The sequence below is a fragment of the Perognathus longimembris genome, chromosome 13, assembly GCF_023159225.1.
Source record: "Perognathus longimembris pacificus isolate PPM17 chromosome 13, ASM2315922v1, whole genome shotgun sequence".
Lineage (NCBI taxonomy): Eukaryota > Metazoa > Chordata > Mammalia > Rodentia > Heteromyidae > Perognathus > Perognathus longimembris.
The window spans coordinates 17,527,391-17,550,156 of record NC_063173.1 but is presented as its reverse complement, the minus strand read 5'-3'; the positions used below and the strand labels follow the sequence as shown (position 1 = coordinate 17,550,156).

Below are 22,766 nucleotides of genomic sequence, written 5' to 3'. Positions count from 1 at the left end.
TCCAAAGGTCATTCTTTAGCACCCACATGATTGCTAAGCAACTTTGCTCTTAATCCTTCCAGTTTAAAGAATAAGCTATTGTTACACAATAAAAGATCTATATCCATGCCAGAAACTCATCTCTCCCATGCCTTCCTCACTGCCTGCCATAGCCCTGCAGGGCGTCTCCTTATCAAAAATACTAATTAACTACATGAGCTCAGCTCCAGTGGTCATCTACTATTCTGTAGTTTGCCTTTTGCCCTTTTAAGCATTTTCCCCTAGCAATCATAGAAATAAAATCAAAGGTGGTGAACAACTGAACAATGTTTTAATACACATGACTGATTAACATCCATTCTCATAATTCCCAAAGATGCAGAGATTCTAAAAGGTGCTTGAAATATACCCCTCAGTCATAAACCATTTCCCTTAACAGGATGTGCGTAACGGGCAAGATTAAACACTGAAAAAATAAAGATAGTAAGGATCTCTATTCCAATAGACTTATCTGAACCAACACAAATACAGAATAGTAACTCATAATTGGCCATCTTTTTTAAAGCATGAAAGTTCCTGACTGATTGATAAAATTTCAAGCTAATGGCAAATTTCCAAAAAAATTCTTCCTAACAATGAGCCAGAATGACCAACTTCCTACCACTGCTATATACTGCCTTAAGGTCATTGTATACTCAAATTCCAGCCCCTTTCCCCAAGGAGTCATTTCCCTCTTCCTCACAACATCTTTTCTTCCTTTTCATATGGGTCCATCCTTGCTTGCTTTCTCTTAAATCATTTTTATTCTACTCAACCTCAAAAATTTGAAAGTCATCATTAGCACTGCCCCATCTTGGCACTAAAACAACCAATTATCATCCTAGATGCTTTTGCCAAAAAGCCAAGGAAAAAACCTGAGCTCAATGTCACTCAACAAACCAGTTCACTTTCCAGCCTTATTTCTTCCCGTCCCCCTGTATCAACAGTACAAATTAGAATCAAATAAGCATATTCCCCAGACCACAAGCAAAGCCTATACGCTGCCTTCCTCCACTGGCTTTCCCACTGAGCTATCTCTAGCTCCATTTCTACCTAATATAAATGCTACTTCCTTCTGAATCCTTCACCACCCAAAACCAAGACAATCTCCTTCCACTTGGTGTTCCCAAGCTCTCTGTACATTGTTACACTACCACGCAGGAGTTTCTCTCTCACATGATAGTTCGTTTCTGCTGAGCCCCAATGGCTCACACCTGTCATCCTAGCTACTCAGGAGGCTGAGATCTGAGGATCATAGTTTGAAGTCATCCAGGGCAGATGAGGCTTAGAGACTCTTACTGCCAACTAATTAACAAAAAGCTAAATACAATGCTAGCCTTGAATGGAAAAAGCTAAGCAAGAATGGTAGAGCCCAAGTTTAAACCCTATTAGCACAAACACACAAACACACGCACTCATACACACACACAAAGATTTCACATTTCTGAGTGCAAAGTCCATGTTCTACCCATCATTGCAGGACCATGGCACCCAGAATGCTGTCCAATATCAAGAAGGCTTGCAATAAATGCTGAAAAAAAGTCTTTGCTAAAAATGTTTTGTAAGGGCTGAGAATATAGCTTTGTGGTAGAGTGCTTGCCTCACATACATGAAACCCTGGGTTCGATTCTTCAGCACCACATATATAGAAAAAGCCAGAAGCAGGCTGGGGGATGTGGCCTAGTGGCAAGAATGCTTGCCTTGTCTACATGAGGCCCGGGGTTCAATTCCCCAACACCACATATACAGAAAATGGCCAGAGGTGGCGCTGTGGCTCAAGTGGCAGAGTGCTAGCCTTGAGCAAAAAGAAGCCAGGGAAAGTGCTCAGGCCCTGAGGACTGGCAAAAAAAAAAAAAAAGAAGAAGAAAGAAAGAAAGAGAAAAAGCCAGAAGTGGCGCTGTGACTCAAGTGGCAGAGTGCTAGCCTCGAGCAAAAAGAAGCCAGGAAAAGTGCTCAGGCCCTGAGTTCAAGCCCCAGGACTAGTTAAAAAAAAAAAAAAAAGTTTTTTAACAGAGCAGGTACCCTGGATATATGCCTGCAATCTCAACACTGAGAAAACTGAGACAAGAGGATCCATATTTGCAAGCCAGTCTAGAATATATAGTGAGACCCTGTCTCAAAAAAAAAAAAAAAAAAAACACATTTCTTCATGTTATGTGAGGTAAGCCAAGCTCAGAGAGAAAACCAGCAGGTTTTCTTTCATATGTAGAAGCTAGATAAAAAAACACTCCAAGTCATGATAAATTATACAGGACTCAAGGCATTCACACACAGTGAGACCAAAAGAGGATACTCGTAGGGGTGGAACTCAAAGGCACAATGCCTCTGTGCCTCTGATCATTAATCACAATGAAAAGAAAAGTTCTTGCTGGATGCTGGTGGCCCATACCTGTAATTCTAGTTATTCAGAAGTTCTCACAGTTCTAAGTCAGCCTAAGCAGGAAGGAAACTCTTATCTACAATTAATCACCACAACAACAGAAGTGGAGCTATGGCTGAAGTAGCAGGGTGCTAGCCTTGAGCACAAAAGCTCAGAGATAGGGCCCTGGCCCTGAGTTCAAGGCCAGGATGGACACACAATAAAATCTTTCTTTAGGGGTGATGGGCTGGTTCAAATGGTAAGCACCTGCATAGCAAGCACCTTGTCCAGTGTTGAATCAAATTTTAGTACTTCCCCTCCTCCCCCATAAAAAATCATTCTCTTAATAGAAAAACCCTAACAATAACTAATAATAACAATCTGTTAAAATATCCTATAGTACATCTATTTCTTTACTTCACAGACAAAAAGATAAGGGTCTAGGACTTGGCTTAAGTCACGAAGAAATTACTCACACTGCAGTCTCCTGTCTGTCTGTCCCACAGTGATGACTAGTGGTAAAAACAGTTCCCTTCTACCTAGTCACATCCTTCAGGACAAGGTCTTTTTTTTTTTTTTTTGGCAGGAGGTAGGAGATATTAAAGGTTGAACTTGTTTGGCTTTTTGCACTCAAGTGTGGCACTCTATCACTTGAGCCACTCTCATGAACTCTTCTGCCAGGGCAGACTTCAAACTCGGATTCTGAGATCTCAGCCTCCTGAATAGCTAGATTTACAGGCAGAAGCCACCAGTGCCTGGCTAGAATCATTCTTCATAAACTCAAGGAAGCCTTCACCAACCCACAGTGCCCAATAAACACCTATTCAGCCTCCCCCTCCTGGCCACCCCCCACTCCCCAACTGGCCCCAGGCCTGGGTCTTGAACTCAGGGCCTGAGTACTATCCATGAGCTAAAGCTCAAGGCTAGCTCTCTACCACTTGAGCCACAGCTCCACTTCCAGCTTTTTGGTGGTTAATTAGAGATAAAAGTCTTATGGACTTTCCTGCCTGGGCTGGCTTCAAACTGTGATCCTCGATCCTCAGATCTCAGTCTCCTACATAGCTAGGATTAGAGGTGTGAGCCACAAACACACAGCCCTATTTAGTATTTAATAGTGTTCTATTTCACATGTTTGTAGGACTTCAAATAGCTAACTGCAACTCAGTGAAGAGGGACACTACCTACTATTTTTCTTCTGTATCCTTTACAGTAACAAGCATGTAGCACTGTGCTAAGGGAGAATTTCACAGGAGGAAAATGCATATAGACAGATGAAGACAAGGATCTAACTCAAAAACATCTGTTGTGATGTGCGTGGAATAAATGCACAGCTCAACTGTATGTATACCACTGGATTATATTCTAATAGAGTCATTTTTAACAAGTTATTTTGGGAAATTAATTAACTTCAGTAAACATTGATGGATTTGATCGCACAATTGTTTTTGGAAGGGTGCTGGTCCTGGGGCTTGAACTCAGGGCCTGGGTGCTATCCTGAGCTTTTTTTTTTTTTTTTTTTTTTGGCCAGTCCTGGGCCTTGGACTCAGGGCCTGAGCACTGTCCCTGGCTTCTTCCCGCTCAAGGCTAGTACTCTGCCACTTGAGCCACAGCGCCGCTTCTGGCCGTTTTCTGTATATGTGGTGCTGGGGAATCGAACCTAGGGCCTCGTGTATCCGAGGCAGGCACTCTTGCCACTAGGCTATATCCCCAGCCCCCTGAGCTTTTTTTGCTCAAGGTTAGCATGATACCACTTGAGCCATACCTCTATTCCTAGCATTTTGGTGGTTAATTGGAGATGAGAGTATCACAGACTTTCCTGACCAAGCTGGCTTTGAACCGTGACCCTCAGATCCCAGCCTTCTGAGTAGCTAGGTTTACAGGCATGTCAGCCACCGGCACATGGCTAATTTGTTTTTTGTTTTTGTTTTTTTTTTTTGGCCAGTCCTGGGGCTTGGACTCAGGGCCTGAGCACTGTCCCTGGCTTCTTTTTGCTCAAGGCTAGCACTCTGCCACTTTAGCCACAGCGCCACTTCGGGCCAATTTCTGTATATGTGGTGCTGGGGAATTGAACCCAGTGCCTCCTGTATACGAGGCAAGCACTCTTGCCACTAGGCCATATCCCCAGCCCCATCATAATATTTTTTTAATTTCTCTTTTAAAAAAGATACCACAGTCGGATATCAGTAGCTCACACCTATAATCCTAGCTGCTCAGGAGGCTGGGATCTGAGGACTGCGGTTCAAATCCAGCCTGGGCAGGAAAGTCTATGAGACTCTTATCTCCAATTAATCAAAGAAAAAGTCAGAAGTGGTGCTATGGCTCAAGTTGGTAAAGTGCTAGCCTTGAGCAAAAGAGCTCAAGGACAGTGCCCATACCCAGAGTTCAAAACCCAGGACCGGCAATAAATAAATAAATATCGACAGATATATACATCCACACTAAACTCACATGTGGAATGTGCATTAGAAAAGACAATAACTGAAAAGTTAACTGCATCTACCTTTGGTAGTAGAATTTCAGGTGTTTTATCTTTACCTCTAACATAGTTTGAATGTTCTATATATTCTTTATGATCAGAAAATTATAAAGCTTTTATACTTATGGATAATAAATCAAATAGAGTTAGGTTGGCTATAGTATTAGAAGGGGTATGGACAAAGTCATTGGAACAAAGATTTCATATTTAATTAGTGACCATATATAATAAAGAGGTTGAAAAGGAATGCCCTAGTTTCCTTTTATTCTTCTACCATGTGAGGATATAGCAACAAGGCACCTTTTGTGTTTCTTCCAGTGTTGGGATCAAACCAATGGCCTTGCTCATGCTAGGCAATTGCTCTACCACTGAGCTGCACCCTTAGCACCAAGGCACCATCTTGGAAGCAGCTATTGACCCATATAATACACATCTTGATCCTGGCACTATCCAGACTCTAGAAATGTGAGAAATAACTTTCCTTTGCCTCTAAGTTACTGTAGTATTTCATATTAGTAGGATCAGATTAAGATAAGGTTTTTGCTAATGAGAATCAATAAAATTACATAATATGGGGCTGGGAATATGGCTTAGTGGTAAAAGTGCTTTGCCTAACATGCATTGATTCCTCACATAAACAGAAAAAAGCCAGAAGTGGCGCTGTGGCTCAAGTGGCAGAGTAAAAAGAAGCCAGGGACAGTGAGCAAAAAGAAGCCAGGGACAGTGCTCAGGCCCTGAGTTCAAGCCCCAGGCCTGGCAGAAAACAAAAACAAATACACACATACACACTAAAATACAGCATAAATGTGACTGTGAGGGCCTAAGTTCAAGTCCTAGAACCAGAAAAAAAGAAAAAAAAATATGAAAGGGGGATCTACAGTGGAGAAAATAAGTAGCTTAATTTCATATTGGAGAAGTGAGGAAGAGACAGAACAGAATAGAAAAGGAGAGCAAGAAGGGAAAAGGAGGAAAGAGGAAAAGAAGAGGGAAGATGAAAGGAAAGAAAGTAGAAGAGAAAAATTGTTTTATGAAATGCAGCCTTGGAACAATCCAGACCACTGAAGTAAAGGTCTACTCTACACTTCCACTGTAGGAAGGGAACAGGAACAAAAGAAAAACAGCTGAGGAAGCAAGTCCAGAGTACTTAGTTGTTCTAATGATGTGTTAATTATCATGAACTGAGGAAAGTTTCTAAAAATCCTTCACCTGGGCAGAAATGAGAACTATCTACTCAGTGGTGGCAAATTTACCAAGGTCCATCTAGAGCTGCTTCTGTCTCTAGCTTCATTGCTATGCACCCCTGAGACTGTGGTGAAATACAAAGGGAATTGGAAATGGAGGTCAGGAAGGTTTCGAGGTGTGAGCACAAGATTAGAAATGTGCAAGCTATTAAGGACTACCAACATTTTAAAAAAAAGTGCCTCTTACTAAAATTAAAAGATTTTTGAAGGTAAAACAGGTTCTATTGGTCAGATGTGGTGGGACAACAGAGAGGGTGAAGAAGGGTGAATATGGCAACTTACTTTACATGCATATGTGAAAAAAGAACAGTGGAAGCTGTCAGTATCTTGAAAAAGGGGAAAGAAGAGAGACCTCAACAGTGTTGGGGAATAGCTAGCAAGGTTATGAGAGGAAGAGACAGCAGGGGAACAGAAATCAGAAATGAAGCTTTGGAGTGGTGGATATGTGGCTAAGTAGGGCATTCTTGCCAAGTATGAGGCCTTGCACTCAAGTTACAGTATCATCCAAAATAAAAGTCTGATATTCTCATTAAAAGATCTGTCTTTACTATTTAGTTATGGTTTAAAAAAATTTTAAGTACAAAGGCTTTACATGTCTTTGTTTTGTTTTGGTGGTACTGGTGTTGAACTCAAGACCTCGTGCTTTCTAGGCATGAACTCTACCATTTGACCCACCTGCCAGTTGATTTGATTGCTTGTCTGTTTTACTGGGGTTTGAATGCTTGCTAAGCAGATGCTCTACAACTTGAGTCACTCCACCTGTCCTCTTTTGTGTTGATTATTTTCAAAACAGGTTCTCACTTTATACCAGACTGGCCTGGACTATGCTCCTTTGTTCCTGGAATGACAGACTGTGCCACTGTGCATAGTCATTGTGATTCCCCTGTAGTTTGGAATGACAAGTACACACCTCTAAGCCCAGCCATTGATTAGAAGAAGTCTCCAAAACCCTTAGTCCCAAGCTAGCCTCAAAGTGTGCTCTCCCACTGTCCACCTCCCAAGGAGCTAGGATTACAGAATTGAGCCACTGTGCCTGGCTTGTGTTTTACGTGGCCTGAACCAGCCTGGACTATGCTCCTCCTATTTAGCCTTCCCCATGACATGCATATACCACCATGCCCAGCCACTAATTAAGATGGAGTCTTGAAAACTTTTATGCTGACTGGCCTCAAACTACAATAACACACACACACACACACACACACTCACACACACACACCACCACCACCACCACCCCTTCCACCACTCATTTCTGACTCCCAAGTAACTAGAATTATAGGTTATCGGCTTGAGCCACCAAGCCTGGTTCTGGCTGTTTTGTTTTGAGACAGGATCTCACTATGTAGCCAAGACCACTTTGGATCCTCCTGCCTTAGCTCCTGAGTGCTAGTACTAAGGCATATACCACCACCATGCTTGGATTACAAAGACTTTAATGGGCTCACATATGATTCTGATCTCCTAACTTCCATTGTTTGTGTGTATATGTGTGCCCTCAAGGTTGGCACACTATCACTTGAGCCACAGCTCCACGTGTAAGGGTTTTTTTTGTGGGTTTTTTTGTGTTTTTTTGGTAGTTAATTAGAGATAAGAGTCTCACAGACTTTCCTGCTAGGGCAGACCTCAATCTCCTAAGACACTAAGATTACAGACCTAAACTACCAGTGCCCAGCCTAATTCTATTTTTTAAGTGAGACTTTTTTGTTCCTCAACAGAAATACCTTTTGCCACAGGGGTTAACAGAAACATAACACCAGAGATTAAGAACAGAATATTTTACATGCCAAGTTCATGAGAATTAACTACATCTTTGTATATTGTGTTTCACACAATAGAGGCTTTTTATGGCAAATTACTTCCTTTGTATTTTCAGTTGACTACTGGCCCAGCTCAATTACTTTTGTAACTATCCAAGTTAAGACTTTTGAGGTTTAATGTCTACATGGGAACAGAATATAAGATATTTCCACAAGATATGCAAAACAAATGCAAGGTGAAACATAAACATTTTATTGAAAATTTATCATTGAGAAAACAGACCCAAACTACCCACACTGGCCTTCTAAAATCTGAGTTCAATCTGATCCTCACCACTAGAGTTGTAAGCTCTTTTACTTCAGAAAGGTACAATTAAATTTTTTAAAGGCTGTTTCTAAAACAATAAAAATGCAGACCCAAAAAACTTATTTGAAGACATTCTCAGCACGTACATGTAATTCACATTGCAACCATAATTGCAAAGTAAACTTATAATAGCTGTTACAGAAATATCACTAGAGTTTGCTATATTTAAGAAGAAAACACTTTCTAAAGTAATAAGAGTAGCAACTTTTAAGGTACACTGTGATCTCTGGAATGAATATAAGAAACTAGAAATAATGGTCATTCTCCCATGGCTAGAAACCAGTGTAACCTAAGTGTTTTGAAAATGCCCTCTAGACTGTCCTTTTCCTATGAACATTATACCACACACACATATGAACAATATATAATTCATTTTAAGTATATAGTTGCACTATATATAGAAGAATTCAAAAAGTTCCTTTCCAGTAAACAGTTATTTAAATAACCTTGTTATATCTTCTTGGAATTACATTTATTTTACAAGTAACAATGGATATTTAGTGTCTTTCAGTAAGACCAATGAGATAACAAATAATATGAAGATAAATTTTAAATCGTAGATGAAAAAGTAAACACTGTCTCTACTTCCATTAATATGCCCTGTTCACACAGAATTCAGGAGGCAGACATGAAGAGTATAGGAGCTGGGCTCTGGTGGCTCATGCCTGAATCTTAGCAACTCAGGAAGCTGAGATCTGAGGATCATAGCTTGAAGCCGGCCCAGGCAGGAAAGTCCCTAAAGCTCTTATCTCCAATCAACCACCTATACACAGGCTGTGGAGCTGTAGAGCACTAGCCTTGAGTGAAACAGCTCAAGGACAGCGCCCAGGCCCTGAATTCAAGTTCCACGACCCACAAAAAGAAAAAAAGAATATGGTAAAGAGAGGAAGGCAGAATGATTTCCCTTCCTAAATTGAAAAGTGCTTTTAAAGACTACTGACCTTAAGTGACCTAGTTCTTTTAATAAGGAAACATTGTGACTAATGTTTCTAATGGACATCTGTTTCTTTATAAGTTACAGGTGGTTTTTACAACCTGTATTCTATATTTTGTATTTTATTGATTAAATAAAAATCTGTTTTCAACATTAATCTTTTTACATTATCAAACTTTTCTTTAAAGTTTCAAACTTTAGATAGTAAATTTATATTGTACTCAAAAATGCTATTCATGGGCTGGGAATATGGCCTAGTGGTAAAGTGCTCACCTGGTAGACATGAACCCTGAGTTCAATTCCTCAGCACCACATATATAGAAAAAAGCCGGAAGTGGTACTGTGGCTCAAGTGGTAGAGTGCTAGCCTTGAGCAAAAAGAAGCCAGGGACAGTGCTCAGGCCCTGAGTCTACTGGCAACAAAAACAAAAACAAACAAAAAATGCTATTTGTTAACAAAAATCACATATAAAATATAAGTTAGGGGTTTTTTTTTGTGTACATGTCCTGGGACTTAAACTCAAGAGTCTGGACACTTTCCCTAAGCTTTTTTTGCTCAAGGTCAGAACTCTATCACTTGAGCGACAGGTCCACTCCCAGTTTTTTAGTGGTTAATTGTAAATAAGAGCCTCATAGACTTTCCTACCTAGGCTGGCTTTGAGCCATGATCCTTAGAGCTCAGCCTCCTGAATAACTAGGATTATGGGTATGAGCCACTGGGCTCAGCCTTAAATACAACTTTTTATTACACTTTACTACACTTTTTATTACATTCACACCAATATTTACTCAGTATAGCAATGACTCAAACAGGTTTACCTAAATGAGTACTACACTAAAACAGTAATCCTAAAATATACAAATATATTTATCCCTAAGATGATGTCAACACCAAACTTTTCACAGCTTTTTGTCAAAGAATAAATACATAGCTTGGGCTGGGGATATGACCTAGTGGCAAGAGAGCCTGCCTCGTATACATGAGGCCCTGGGTTCAATTCCCCAGCACCACATAAACAGAAAATGGCCAGAAGTGGCGCTGTGGCTCAAGTGGCAGAGTGCTAGCCTTGAGCAAAAAGAAGCCAGGGACAGTGCTCAGGCCCTGAGTCCAAGGCCCAGGACTGGCCAAAAAAAAAAACACGTAGCTTATGGCATATATAATAATGTGTGTGTGTGTGTATGTATATGTTCGAAGATAAAAGGTCATGTTCTCCTCCTCCACCATTAGACACATATACTCAACATTCCAAAGTAGTTTTTGGTAAGTCATAGGGCTTGAACTCTGGGCCTTGGTGCTGTCCTTGAGCTTTTGTGCTCACAGCTAGCATTCTACCTACCACTTGAGCCACAACACCATTTCTGGTACTTAACTAGAGATTAAAGTCTTACAGACTTTTCCTGCCTGGGATAGCTTTGAACCATGATCCGGAGCTCAGACTCCTAAGTAGCTAGAATTACAGGCATGAGCCACCAGCACCAGGCTTCCAAAATAGTTCTTACTTTTCTGTCCATGCCTTTTCTTCCTGTCTTAACCCCACTACCCACTCCCTAAGGCTGTTGAGAGCTCTCTTCATGCCTTTTTTCCAGGCTTTAGAACTACTACATTCTTTAACCAACAGCCTCACATTTCCCAAGGTGATTCTTTCCAGTTGACCATCTACCCATTAAGGTCTTCAACAACAACATCAACTCTTCATGTTTAAAACTAACTGCATCATTTCTTCTCTAAACAACTTTCCATAATTTTTCCAACTTCTAGAAAAAAAACCACTAGTATAAAATGAAGGGGAAGGAATACTATCAAACTTAATCTATGAAACCAGTGTAACCATGGTACCAACACTGGTTAAGAATGCAACAGAAAAATAAAATTATAAGGAAAAAAAGCACTAATATCCACTTGAGTCAGCCATAACTGAAATTTGAAACATTTCTGTCTTAGTTTCTCTTCACACTCCACCACAAATCAAGATCTTTTCCTTGACCACCATTCATCCTGCTCTACCTTCATTGCCTCCATTCCTATTACTTCTCATCCCTATCATAATGGCTTCCTAACTCCCAGCTGTTCAAGTCACTCCAGCCAGCATACACACTACTTCCCAAGCAAATTTCGAAAGTGCCATCCTGGCCATAGTCCTCGCCCCTCAGATGATCCATTATCTACCTAAGTAGCCTGGCTTTCAAAACTTTCCATGTGGGGTTGGGAATGTGGCTTAGTGGTAGAGCGCTTGCCCAGCATGCATGAAGCCCTGGGTTCAATTCCTCAGTATCACATGAGCAGAAAAAGCCAGAAGTGGCACTGTGGCTCAACTGGTAGAGGGCTAGCCTTGAGCACAGAGAGGCTCAGGGACAGAGCCCAGACCCTCAGTTCAAGCCCTAGGTCTGGCAAAAAAAAATAAAAATAAAGACCTTTCCATGGATTAACCCCAGTCTATTTCCATAGCTTTATCATAAGCATTCTTTCATACACACAGGAACATACATGTGCAAATTCTATAAAACAACCAAAATAAGTTACATTGATATTACCGTAAATGCCTAATTAAGTTCTTAGAGACATCTTGTGATAGTTCAGTTTCCCAGATCTAAGTCAATAAAATACCCATTCAAAGAATGAATTAATAGAATAGAATTAATCCTCCCCTACTCCCCCATAATCAGCTCTAAGCTTCCTTCAAAGTTCATTTCAAAGAAGCTTTCACATGAAGTAATTCTGCCACTCAGGGTTAACAATCTCCTCTAAAATCTCATGCTTCTCTATCTCTGTCACACTCAGAATCTTCTATCCAGTCAGATTTCTGTATTTATTTTTACCACCAAACTTCAGAGGTCATAATTTTTAAGGATAGGACATTTGTTGTTCCCTTTGCCCCTTTTTTGGCTTTTAGGGGTTTTTTTGTTTTGTTTTGTTTTTCTGGTACTGAGAGTCAAACACACGAATGCTAGGCAAGTTCTCTACGACTGAGCTACATCTTCAGCCCTAGGACAGAACCACGGTCTGAATAGCATTTATACTCTTTGTCATATGGGGGGGGGGGGTAGAGGTTCTCTAATGATTTAGTATCAAGTTTTGCTCATCAAAATTTAAACCATTGGGGCTGGGAATATGGCCTAGTGGCAAGAGTGCTTGCCTCGTATACATGAAGCCCTAGGTTCAATTCCCCAGGAACACATATATAGAAAATGGCCAGAAGTGGCGCTGTGGCTCAAGTGGCTGAGTGCTAGGCTTGAGCAAAAAGAAGACAGGGACAGTGCTCAGGCCCTGAGTTCAAGGCCCAGGACTGGCAAAAAAAAAAATTGGGAAAAAAAATTTAAACTAGTAAAAGGCAAAGATTCATATTTCTTTCTTTTTGTTTGTTTGGTTGGTTGGTTACGGGGCTTGAACTCAGGGCCTTGGCTCTGTAAAGCTCAAGGCTAGTGCTCTCCCACTTTGAGCCACAGAGCCACTTTCAATTTTCTTATGGTTAATTAGAGATCAGTCTCACAGACTTTCCTTCCTGGGCTAGCTTCAAATCATGATTTTCAGAGCTCATCTTCCTGAGTAGCTAAGATTACAGGCATACACCACCAGTGACCAGCTGGTATTTATTTATTTTTCTCATGTTTCACTACCATATCACACTTAGCACTGAGCAATGTCCAACACATGAAGTGGCTAGTACACATTTAGTGACTGTATCCATTCTTCATGTCAAAAGTTACAAAGATGGGCTGGGAATATGGCCTACTGGCAAGAGTGCTTGTCTCATTAACATGAAGCCCTGGGTTTGATTCCCCAGCACCACATATATAGAAAATGGCCAGAAGTGGTGCTGTGTGGCTCAAGTGGCAGAGTGCTAGCCTTGAGCAAAAAGAAGCCAGGGACAGTGCTCAAGCCCTGAGTCCAAGGCCCAGGACTGGCAAAAAAAAAAAAAAATTACAAAGGTAATTTTTATATGAAAAATATTTTAGATATTTTAGAATACCCCTATAGCCTAAAAAATTAAGCTTCTTCTTAAATTAGCATGGCACATTATACACAGAAAACACAAGCTATTGAACAAATGAATTAACAAATGAGGGCAGACTTCTCTCCTAGACAATGAAACAATTCTTAGAGTCAAAAACCAAATAGGAGAAATTTAAATAAAAACTTTTAATATTTTCAGTCCTATAAGCACTAGCAAGATGAACTTAACTGAATTAATCCCAGAATATCTTTTTTTTAATCCCAGAATATCTTATGCACACATCTTATGCACACATGGCAGAGGTAAAATAAAATTGCGCAGAAGTGCTAACAGCATTCTGTGGTTGAAAGTTATGAACTGAAGTTTTTATACTTCATGGAAAACCTGCTCTCCAGAATCCCCCAGCATGGGACAAGGACCTAATATCCATAATATACAAGAAGCTCAAGAAACTAACCCTCCAAGAATAAAAAATCCAATGAATAAATGGGCAAAGGAGCTAAACAGAGACTTTCCAGAAGAACTAAGAATGTCCAACAAGCACATGAAGAAATGTTCAATATACCTGGCCATAAAAGAAATGAAAATAAAAAACAACACTGAGATTCCATCTCACCCCAGTTAAATTGGTCATTATCAAAAATATGCACAATAACAAATACTAGCAAGTATGGCAGCGTGGGAATTTTAGTAAACTAGTCAACCACTCTGGAAGGCAAGTTTGGAGATCCCAATAATAATAATAATAATAATATAAAAATGAACTGTGCAAGACAGGCCCTGGTGGCTCACATTTGTAATCCTTGCTATTCAGGAGGCTGAAATCTGAGGATCTTAGGTCAAAGGTAGCCCAGGCAGGAAAGTCAGTGAGACTGTTATCTCCAATAAACTACCAGAAAACCGGAAATGGCACTGTGGCTCATGGTAGAGCACTAGCCTTTGGCTGAAGAGCTCAGGGACAGAGCCTAAGCCCAGAGTTCAAGCCCCATGACCAACTGACAATGCAACTTGTGGGCAAGGGTGGAAGGGGGGAAATAGGGAAAATAAAGGTGACATTGTCCAAGAAGCATTGTACTGACTACCTGATTTATGGAATTGTATCCCCTTTGTATAACTCCTTAATAATAATAGTGAAGAGAGAGGAGGGATGAATAAATGCATTCATAGTACTCAGTACCACATAAACAGAAAAAGCCAGATGTGGTACTGTGGCTCGAATGGCAGAGCGCTAGCCTTGAACTAAAGAAGCTCAAGGACAAGCTTGAGTTCAAGCCCCAGGACTGATTAAATAGTAGTAGTAGTAGCAGTAGTAGTAATAATGATGGTGATGATGATGATGAAAGAAGCATTTAGATGAGGTTCTATTGAATGAGAAGATGTCAAAAATGTTGGACTTAAATATACACCCAATAGGTAGTAGGTGTCTTTTTTTCTAATTATTAAAGCTCACAAAATGGTGTTTATTTACCAGCACATCTATGTTTGACTTACAGATAAGTTAAAATACATTAAAAGTAAGTTTCTAACAATGTTCAAATTTTAAAAACTCACTTTATCAAAAATTAAATTAAAAAAAAAAAGAAAGAAACCGGATGCAGGTGGCTTCTTTCTGTAATCTTAGATACTCTGGAGGTGAGCTATGAGGACTGTGATTCAAAACCAGCCTGAAGAAGAAAAGTCAGACAGACCCTTATCTCCAATTAGCCTCACGAAAAGCCCAAAATGGAGCTGTGGCTCAAGTGTTAGAGTACTAGCCTTGAGCACAAAAGCTCGGAGACAACACCCAGGCCCAAAGTTTAAGTCCCAGGATTAAGACAAAAATAATAATGCCATTTGCACAGAAATGGATGGACCTAAAAAAAAAAAACTCATGTTAAGTGAGTCATGCTCTGAGAGACAAATAGGCATGTTTTCTCTCCTATGTGGAAGCTAGAGCACTAAAATACAATCATATGCCGGGGGCTTGTGGCTCACACCTATAATCCTAGCTACTAAGGAGGCTGAGATCTGAGGATCAAGCTACGAAGCCAGCCCAGGCAGAAATGAGACTCTTACCTCCTTTAATCACCAAAAAGCCCGAAGTGGCACTGTGGCTCGAGTGGTAGAACGCTATTAGCCTTAAGCAAAAGAAGCCTTGGCCCTGAGTTCAAGCCTCAAGACTGACAAAAATAAAATGAGGGGCTGGGGATATGGCCTAGTGGCAAGAGCGCTTGCCTCGTATACATGAAGCCCTGGGTTCTATTCCCCAGCACCACATATATAGAAAATGGCCAGAAGTGGCGCTGTGGCTCAAGTGGCAGAGTGCTAGCCTTGAGCAAAAAGAAGCCAGGGACAGTGCTCAGGCCCTGAATCCAAGCCCCAGGACTGGCCAAAAAAAAAAAAAAATGAAATACAAACATACATGATAACATATACAGAATTTTATGTACATACACACACACACACACACACACACACACACACACACACTGACTAAAGGATGGTATACTTAGGGGCGGAGTCCCAATGGCGTAATTTCTCTAACTAATGAACTTGGTCAGTAAAATAAATACAAGAAAGCAGAAACATGTTTGGGCAGTGGGGAGGACACATGAATGGAGGGAAGAAGAGTGTGCAAATAGTCATTATATTCAATGTATAGCATAAAAACTGAACTGTGTAACTTATGGGCGGGATAGGAGTGGGAAAACTACACAAAGAAATGTGGTCAAAACTCAATACTATGGGCTGGGAATATGGCCTAGTGGTAAGAGTGCTTGTTCCATATACATGCAGCCCTAGGTTAGATTCTTCAGCACCACATATATAGAAAAGGCCAGAAGTGGCCCTGAGTTCAAGACCCAGGACTGGCAAAAAAAAAAAAAAAAAAAAAAAAGCTAGCCAGGGCAGGAAAGTCTGTGAGACTCTTACCTGCAATTAACCACCAAAAAGTTGGAAGTAGAGCTATGGTTCAAGTGGTAGAGTGCTAGCTTTGAGCAAAAAAGCTCAGGAACAGTGCCCAGGCCCAGAGTTCAAGTCCCATGACCAAAAAAAAGAAAGAAAGAAACCAAATAATAGAAATAACATTTTACTAATGTAGAAGCTATGTCCAATCATAACAATGATTACATTAAATGTAAATAATCTTCATAAACCAATTAAAAAATAGGTTGATAGACTGAATTAAAAACAAGACCCAGTTATATACTATTGCCAAGAAAACCACTTTAAATATAGTAATAGTAAAAATGAAAATGGTGAAAAGCCAAGTGCTGGTGGCTCACACTGGTAATCCTGGCTACTTAAAAGGTTGTGACCTGAGGATCCCAGTTGAACATCAGCCCAGCCAGACAAATCTGAAAGACTACAAATAACCAGCAAAAAGACAGAAGTAGAGGTGTGGCTCAAGTGGTAGAGCGCTTGCCTTAAACAAAATACCTAAGAACAGCTAGAAACCCTGAGATCCCTGAGCTCTTTACCCAGTACCACCTTAGTGATGATACATTTTACAAAACACAATATGACACTCCATGATCTCATTTGGATTCCAGCAAAACTTGCTGGATTTCATCTGATTCCTATGATTTAGCCTGCTTTCCAGCGAAAAAGCTAAGCAAGAGCTTATGGCCCTGAGTTCGCACACACACACACACACACACACCAAAAAAAAACAAAACAGTGAAAACAAAATGTAGCTCTAGGAGGTGTGGCTCAGATGGTAGAATGCTAGCCAAAGAGTGAAAGAAAGCTCAGTTACTGAGCTCAAGTCCTGGTCTCAGTCCAAAAACTAATTAAATAAAATACAGCTCTAGTCATAATCGCCAAAAACTGGAAAAAATACAAATCTTCAAGAATGAATGGATAAACTACGACAGCCATAAAATGGAATATTACTCAGCAATAAAAAGAATGACACAAGTTGGATGGATCTCCAAGGCATTATACTAAGCAAAATAAGCCCAATTTAAAGTTACATGCTGTATGAACACATTATATACTTGTAGAAATATCAGTTCAGCTACTAACAATAAATCTTAAACCAGCTGTTGGGGATGGGAATGGGCCTCCTCATGAGGGAGCATTAGGTGAGGGAAATGGTGAAACCCTATTTGTCATAGTAGTTATACAACTCTACACATGGGCAAAGCTCATAGAACTGTACACCAAAAGTCAATTTTTTAAGTAAAATAAACAAATATGGTTGATTTCCACGGGTTCTTCTATACTATGATTGTATAAGTGAGAAAAACAAGAGGAAGCAAAAAGGGGAGTGTTAAGTCCCCATGGCAGAAAAGCCGCTTCTCAAAAGAACTTGTTGATCACTGCACAAAATATTCCGAGGCAAACCCAATCTTCAGGAATTTATTCCCAGAAGAGGCTAAGAAAACCGGTCATTCAGACCCAAAATGTGTATATTTGAAAATGCCTGTGAATGGCTCTTCTTGTCCGTTTCTATATTTTACACTTTCACGAAGCTGCCAGTTTCTCCTGGCTGCGCGCCACTTCAAGCCACTTGCTTGAGGCCATTCAGTTCACAAGTACCCCTCACCCTGACTTAGTGAAAGGGTGTCTGCCTTTGCAGGGGAGGTCTCTGCCAGATCATCAGTTCTTGGGGGGGAGGGGGGCGGTAAGGCGAGGGGGTAGGGAGGACGGGGAAGGGAGAGAGGGCACAGCACATCTCCTCCCCTAGTTCCAGACCTTAGGACCCACCCAAGGCGCAGAGGTCTTCAGAAATCGGAAAGCCCCCTCACCGCCCAAGCCTCCCGAAGGAGGAACAGGTGGGGGGCCGGACTCGGGGGGGGGGGGGTTCTCCCAGCTGCGCCCCGGCGCACTGAGTCGTTCGGCGGACTGCCCGGGGTCGGGCGTGCAGGCTGCAGAGTGAGAGGCTCTGCGCCGTAACCTTGGGCGACCCTTCCCCCGGCCCCCGGAGTAAGGGGGGAAACCCTGGGACGACGGCGGTGTGAGGCGGCGACCCACCGCCCTCGGAGTCCCAAACTTCCCAGGGCCCTGGCGCCCCCCAGAGAAGCAGCCTCGCCCCTCCCAGACGCCACCACGGCCTCTCCGGGTTCACAGAAGCCCCGAGCGGGGCTGGCACGCCCGCTCGCGCGCGCGGCCCCGGGGGCTAGAAGGAAGCAGAACGCACTGAATCCCGGTTCCTGCCCTCCCGGCCCAGCGCGCAGGCCGCCGGGCCGCATTCCCGCGCGCCCCGCCCGGCCCCGCGGTCACCACCGCGGCCGCTCCCGCTTCCACCCCGGGAACCAGCAGAGAGCGCTCCACCGAGGGCCGGTGAGGGGTCCGGCCGCGGGGCGCCCACCTTGAGCTGAGACTTGGAGACCTTCCCGCTGTGGTCGAGGTCGAGCGCGGTGAAAGCGTGCCAGATGGCCTTAAGCAGCTCGTCCTTCAAGCTCCCCATGGCCGTGGCCCGGGCACGCACTACTGCCTCAGCCCGTCGGGTCCGCTCTGACCACCCCTCCGCGCCTCAGCGGCTCCCGGACCCACGCGGCCCGCCGCGCGTCACCTGACCGAGGAAGCCCCGCCCCTCGCTCCGCCCACCCCAGAGGCCCCGCCCAGTCTGGCTGTCCAGGTCGGGTCGTAGACACTACTCTGGGGTACACCCCGCCTTACCCTGTCTGGGGCTGTGAACGCTGCCCAGAGTCCCTCTAGTTGGTTCCCACATTCAGGCCATTTTCAGAGCTCGCGTATACCCCCAAACATCCTTCTTCCCCATCCCAAGGAAGAACGTCAAGAGGCTGTAGGCAACCCCCCCCCACCCATAGTGAAAAAGGAAGTCCTGGGCCTGCCCTGGGATGAAGTCATTGTTTTGGGGAAGACACACAAAATTCCACAGTGTCCTAGGACAGAACCTCAAAAACTGGCTCTCAGGCCCCAATTGGGGAGACAAGGAAGCACCTCCGAGGAAAGTCAGTTTGTTCCTGCAAATGTGCAGGAATGCTTTCTCTGCAGTGGGCTCTGCCAGCAAGCGCACAGATGGGCTTTAAGGTGGGTTAGGGAGAGTCAGGCAGTGTGTTGTGGGTAACCCCCAGTCAATGAACGTTAGTAGAGGAAGGGTTTGCTGGTGGTTCACAATCTGGGAGGACCCCAGCAAACCACTCCATCCTCTTTCCCAATCAGAATGGGTGGGTCACTTCAAAGAATTTAGCCCAGCCTGAGAGAATTGTCCTCCAGATGATTGCTGTTCTATTCAGATCTGTTAGCAATGGTCACTTGAGCTCTTCCAGCTTCAAATTCTCCACACATAAAATGATTGTGGTTGTACAAGATGTTCCAGAAGGTGCTTTCTGTGATAATAATCTATTGCTGAGATAATAAATATTCTGGGTGACTCTGATCTCATTAAGTTACGAAGCACAATGCTTCTCCTCTACAATCCTAGGCCAAATCTGGACAATGTGAAAAGAAGAATAAATGCCAAGTTTTCAAAAGGAGAGATTCCCAGATAAATTGTGGTTTGGTTTGTTGCTTTATGACCCTCTCATGGTGGAATCCCAGCACTTGGGAGGAAGCACAGAGGCATGAAGATAAGGAGCTGGAGGACAACCAGTTGCTGCTAGTGGCTCACACCTGTAATCCTAGCTACTCGGGAGCCTAAGATCTGAGAATCAAGGTTCAAAGTTAACCAGGGCAGAAAAGTCCTTGAGGCTTTCTTATTCTTCAATTAGCACCCCCCCCCCAAAAAAAAGCTAGAAGTGGTAGAGTTACAGACTTCAAAAAAAACCCCAAAAAACTAAAGGACTCCAGTGGGCTTTAGTTCAAGCCCCAGTATTAGCACAAAAATAAATAAGAAACAAAAACAAAGTTCCTTTATCATATATGCATTTGTAGATAGATAGATAGATTGATTGATTGATTGATTGATTTGAGCCTGTGGGTGTGGCTCAAGTGGTAGAGTAATTGCTTGCCAAGTGCAAGGGCATGCACTCAAACTCTAAGACAGTGAAAAGAGACAGGGGAAAAAAAGAATGAGGGATATGAAAAGAATAGAAAAAGAAGGAGCTGCATTCATGTGACTCATGTGTTGGAGATAAAAGAGAATCTGATGGGCTAGAGAAAAACATGTCCCAGTTGAAGGGAAGTAGAAACAAAGGGATGTCATCCCTCACTGTGCTAGCTGGGGACTTAACATTTCATCACCTCTGGTCCAAACTTTTCTGGTTTCTTTTCTTTTCTTAGGTCTGAGACCAGGACACAAACAGTACCTGCCACTTTTGCTCATTGGCTAGCACTCTACCAGCTGAGCCATGCTGCCAAGCCAACTTTTCTAGCTTCTGTTTATCTTCCTCAACTCCAGCCCATCTCCCAGGCAGTAAAAACACATGGTTTAACCTTTAAATCCTTTACACCAGCTCAGCTTACCCAGGTAGTGGCAGAAAAAGAAATCTTCCTAGTTCTCAAGGTTCAGCTTACCTTCTAGATGACACACTCCTCATTCTATTTTCTGTAGGTCATAGGGCTTGAACTCAGGGCCTGGACACTGTCCCTGAGCAATTTTGTTCAAGGCTAGCACTCTACCATTTTGAGCCACAACTCTATTTCCAGTTTTCTGGTAGTTAACTGGATGAGTCTCATAGACTCTCCTGCCCAGGCTGGCTTTGAACCACACTCCTCAGGTCTCAGTCTCCTGAGTAGCTAGTATTACAGGTGTGAGCCACCAGCACCTGGCATCTCTGTCTCTGTCTCCTCTGTCTCTGTCTCTGTATGTGTGGTGTGGTCTCTCTCTCTCTCTCTCTCTCTCTCTCTCTCTCTCTCTCTCTCTCTCTCTCTCTCTCTCTCTCTCTCTCTCTCCCTCTCCCTCTTCCTCTCTCTCTCTGCTAGTCCTAGAGGTTGAACTCAGGGCCTGGGCACTGTCCTTGAGCTTCTTTTGCTCAACTTTAGCACTCTACCACTTGAGCCACAGCCACTTTCAGCTCTTTCTGTTTATGTGGTGCTGAGGAATAGAATCCAGGGCTTCATGCACAGTAGGCAAGCACTCTACCACTAAGCTACATTCTGAGCCCTCATTCTCTTTTAGTATCTGGAAGTGCCAAATGTTCATCCCATGAGCAGGACATTCTAGATTCCCAAATTCCACCTTCTCCCAGAATCCCTAATATAATGTCACGCAAAGAGCAGAACTTTGTTAAGTATCTTTTGCTAGGTAATCCAAATTATCTTTTAACCCAAAACTGAGCATCGATAATAAACATCACCTCATATTTTCTGATTCAGGAAATCTACAAGCCACTTAGCTGTTTAGTTCCTGCTGGAAGTCTCTTGGGAATATGAAGCTACTTTATCTGAAGGCTAGGCTAACACTAGGAAATCTGCCTTCAAAAGATGGTACCATTTCTCCTGCAATGTTAGTGGAGGGTCTCAACTTCTCTGCATACCAACCAGCCCACAGGCTGCTTGAATACCTTTACCATGTGGCAACTGATTTTCCTCAGAGAAAAATGATCTAAGAAAGAGAAAGGTGGTAGCTACAGTATCTCTTTTGATTTTTACTTATTTGGCAGCTGTCTGCTGCATCCTAAGCCAGCACTCTACCACTGAGCTACATGACTAATCCTTAGTCTGTCCCAGCAAAAGAGTTTTACAGCAGGAAATGACCAAATAGTAGACATTAAATTCAGTACATTTTGAGTAAACTATGCTCTTTGGATAAGAGAGATATTAGGATTTTTCTCAGTTCACAGAACACCTATAAGATAGAAGGGTATGAGTCATAGATACTCCCAATTAGAAACAAAGGCTTCAACATTTTTTTATTTGTTTATTAATTGAACACAAAATTTTTTTACAAGGTGTTGTGCAAAAAGGGTACAGTTACATAGTAGGGCAGTGTGTACATTTCTTGTGATATCTTACGTCCTGTTTTTCTATCCCTTCTCTAGGTCAGGTAGACATATATACAATATACAATGTATCAAGAACATATACAGTATTCACAGACTTGGTCTCTACTGTTTCTCCGTCTCCCTTTGTTAACAGTCATATATCAGGGAGATCATGCCCCTTTGTTTTCTGTGTTCTAGACTTGTCTCGCTCAACATTATTTGTTCGAGTTCTGACCATTTCCCTGCGAATAACAATATTTCACCATTCCTAATCGCTATGTAGTATTCCATTGTGTATAAGTACCATATTTTTTGGATCCATTCGTCTGTGGAGGGGCATCTGGGTTGTTTCCATATTTTGGCTATTGTGAATTGTGCCGCGATAAACATGGAAGTACAAATGTCTTTTTGATATCTTGGGTTTTGCTGTTTAGGATAGATGCCTAGGAGTGGTATGGCTGGGTCATAGAGTAGGTCTATATTGAGCTTTTTGAGAAACCTCCATACTGTTCTCCAAAGTGGTTGTACTAATTTGCACTCCCACCAACAATGAAGAAGGGTTCCTCTTTCTCCACACCCCCTCCAGCATTTGTTGTTTCCTGAGTTCAGAGTATAGGCCATTCTAACTGGGGTGAGGTGGTATCTCAGGGTTGTTTTTATTTGCATTTCCAGGCTTCAACATTTTTAAGAGTGTTATCTCAAGCCAGGTGCCAGTGGCTCGCCTGTAATCCTAGCTACTCAGGAAGCTGAGATCTGAGGATCACAGTTCAAAGCCAGCCTGGGCAGAAAAGTCAGTGAGACTCTTATCTCCAATTAACCACCAGAAAACCAGAAGCAGTGCTGTGGCTC

At 42.4% G+C, this 22,766-nt stretch overlaps 1 protein-coding gene across 3 annotated transcripts in view; it reads right to left on the bottom strand.

The window, feature by feature from the left end:
* Positions 1-18,572, bottom strand: part of Swap70 (switching B cell complex subunit SWAP70) — an 85,930-nt gene extending 67,358 nt beyond the window's left edge. For all 3 annotated transcript variants that reach the window (XR_007212923.1, XM_048359589.1, XM_048359590.1), the window contains exon 1: positions 18,398-18,572. Coding sequence is in view for 2 of the 3 variants with exons in the window: in XM_048359589.1 (XP_048215546.1) it covers positions 18,398-18,496 (99 nt within the window). In the remaining variant the exon portion in view is untranslated. The remainder of the gene's footprint in view (positions 1-18,397) is intronic.
* Between the last annotated feature and the right edge of the window lie 4,194 nt (positions 18,573-22,766).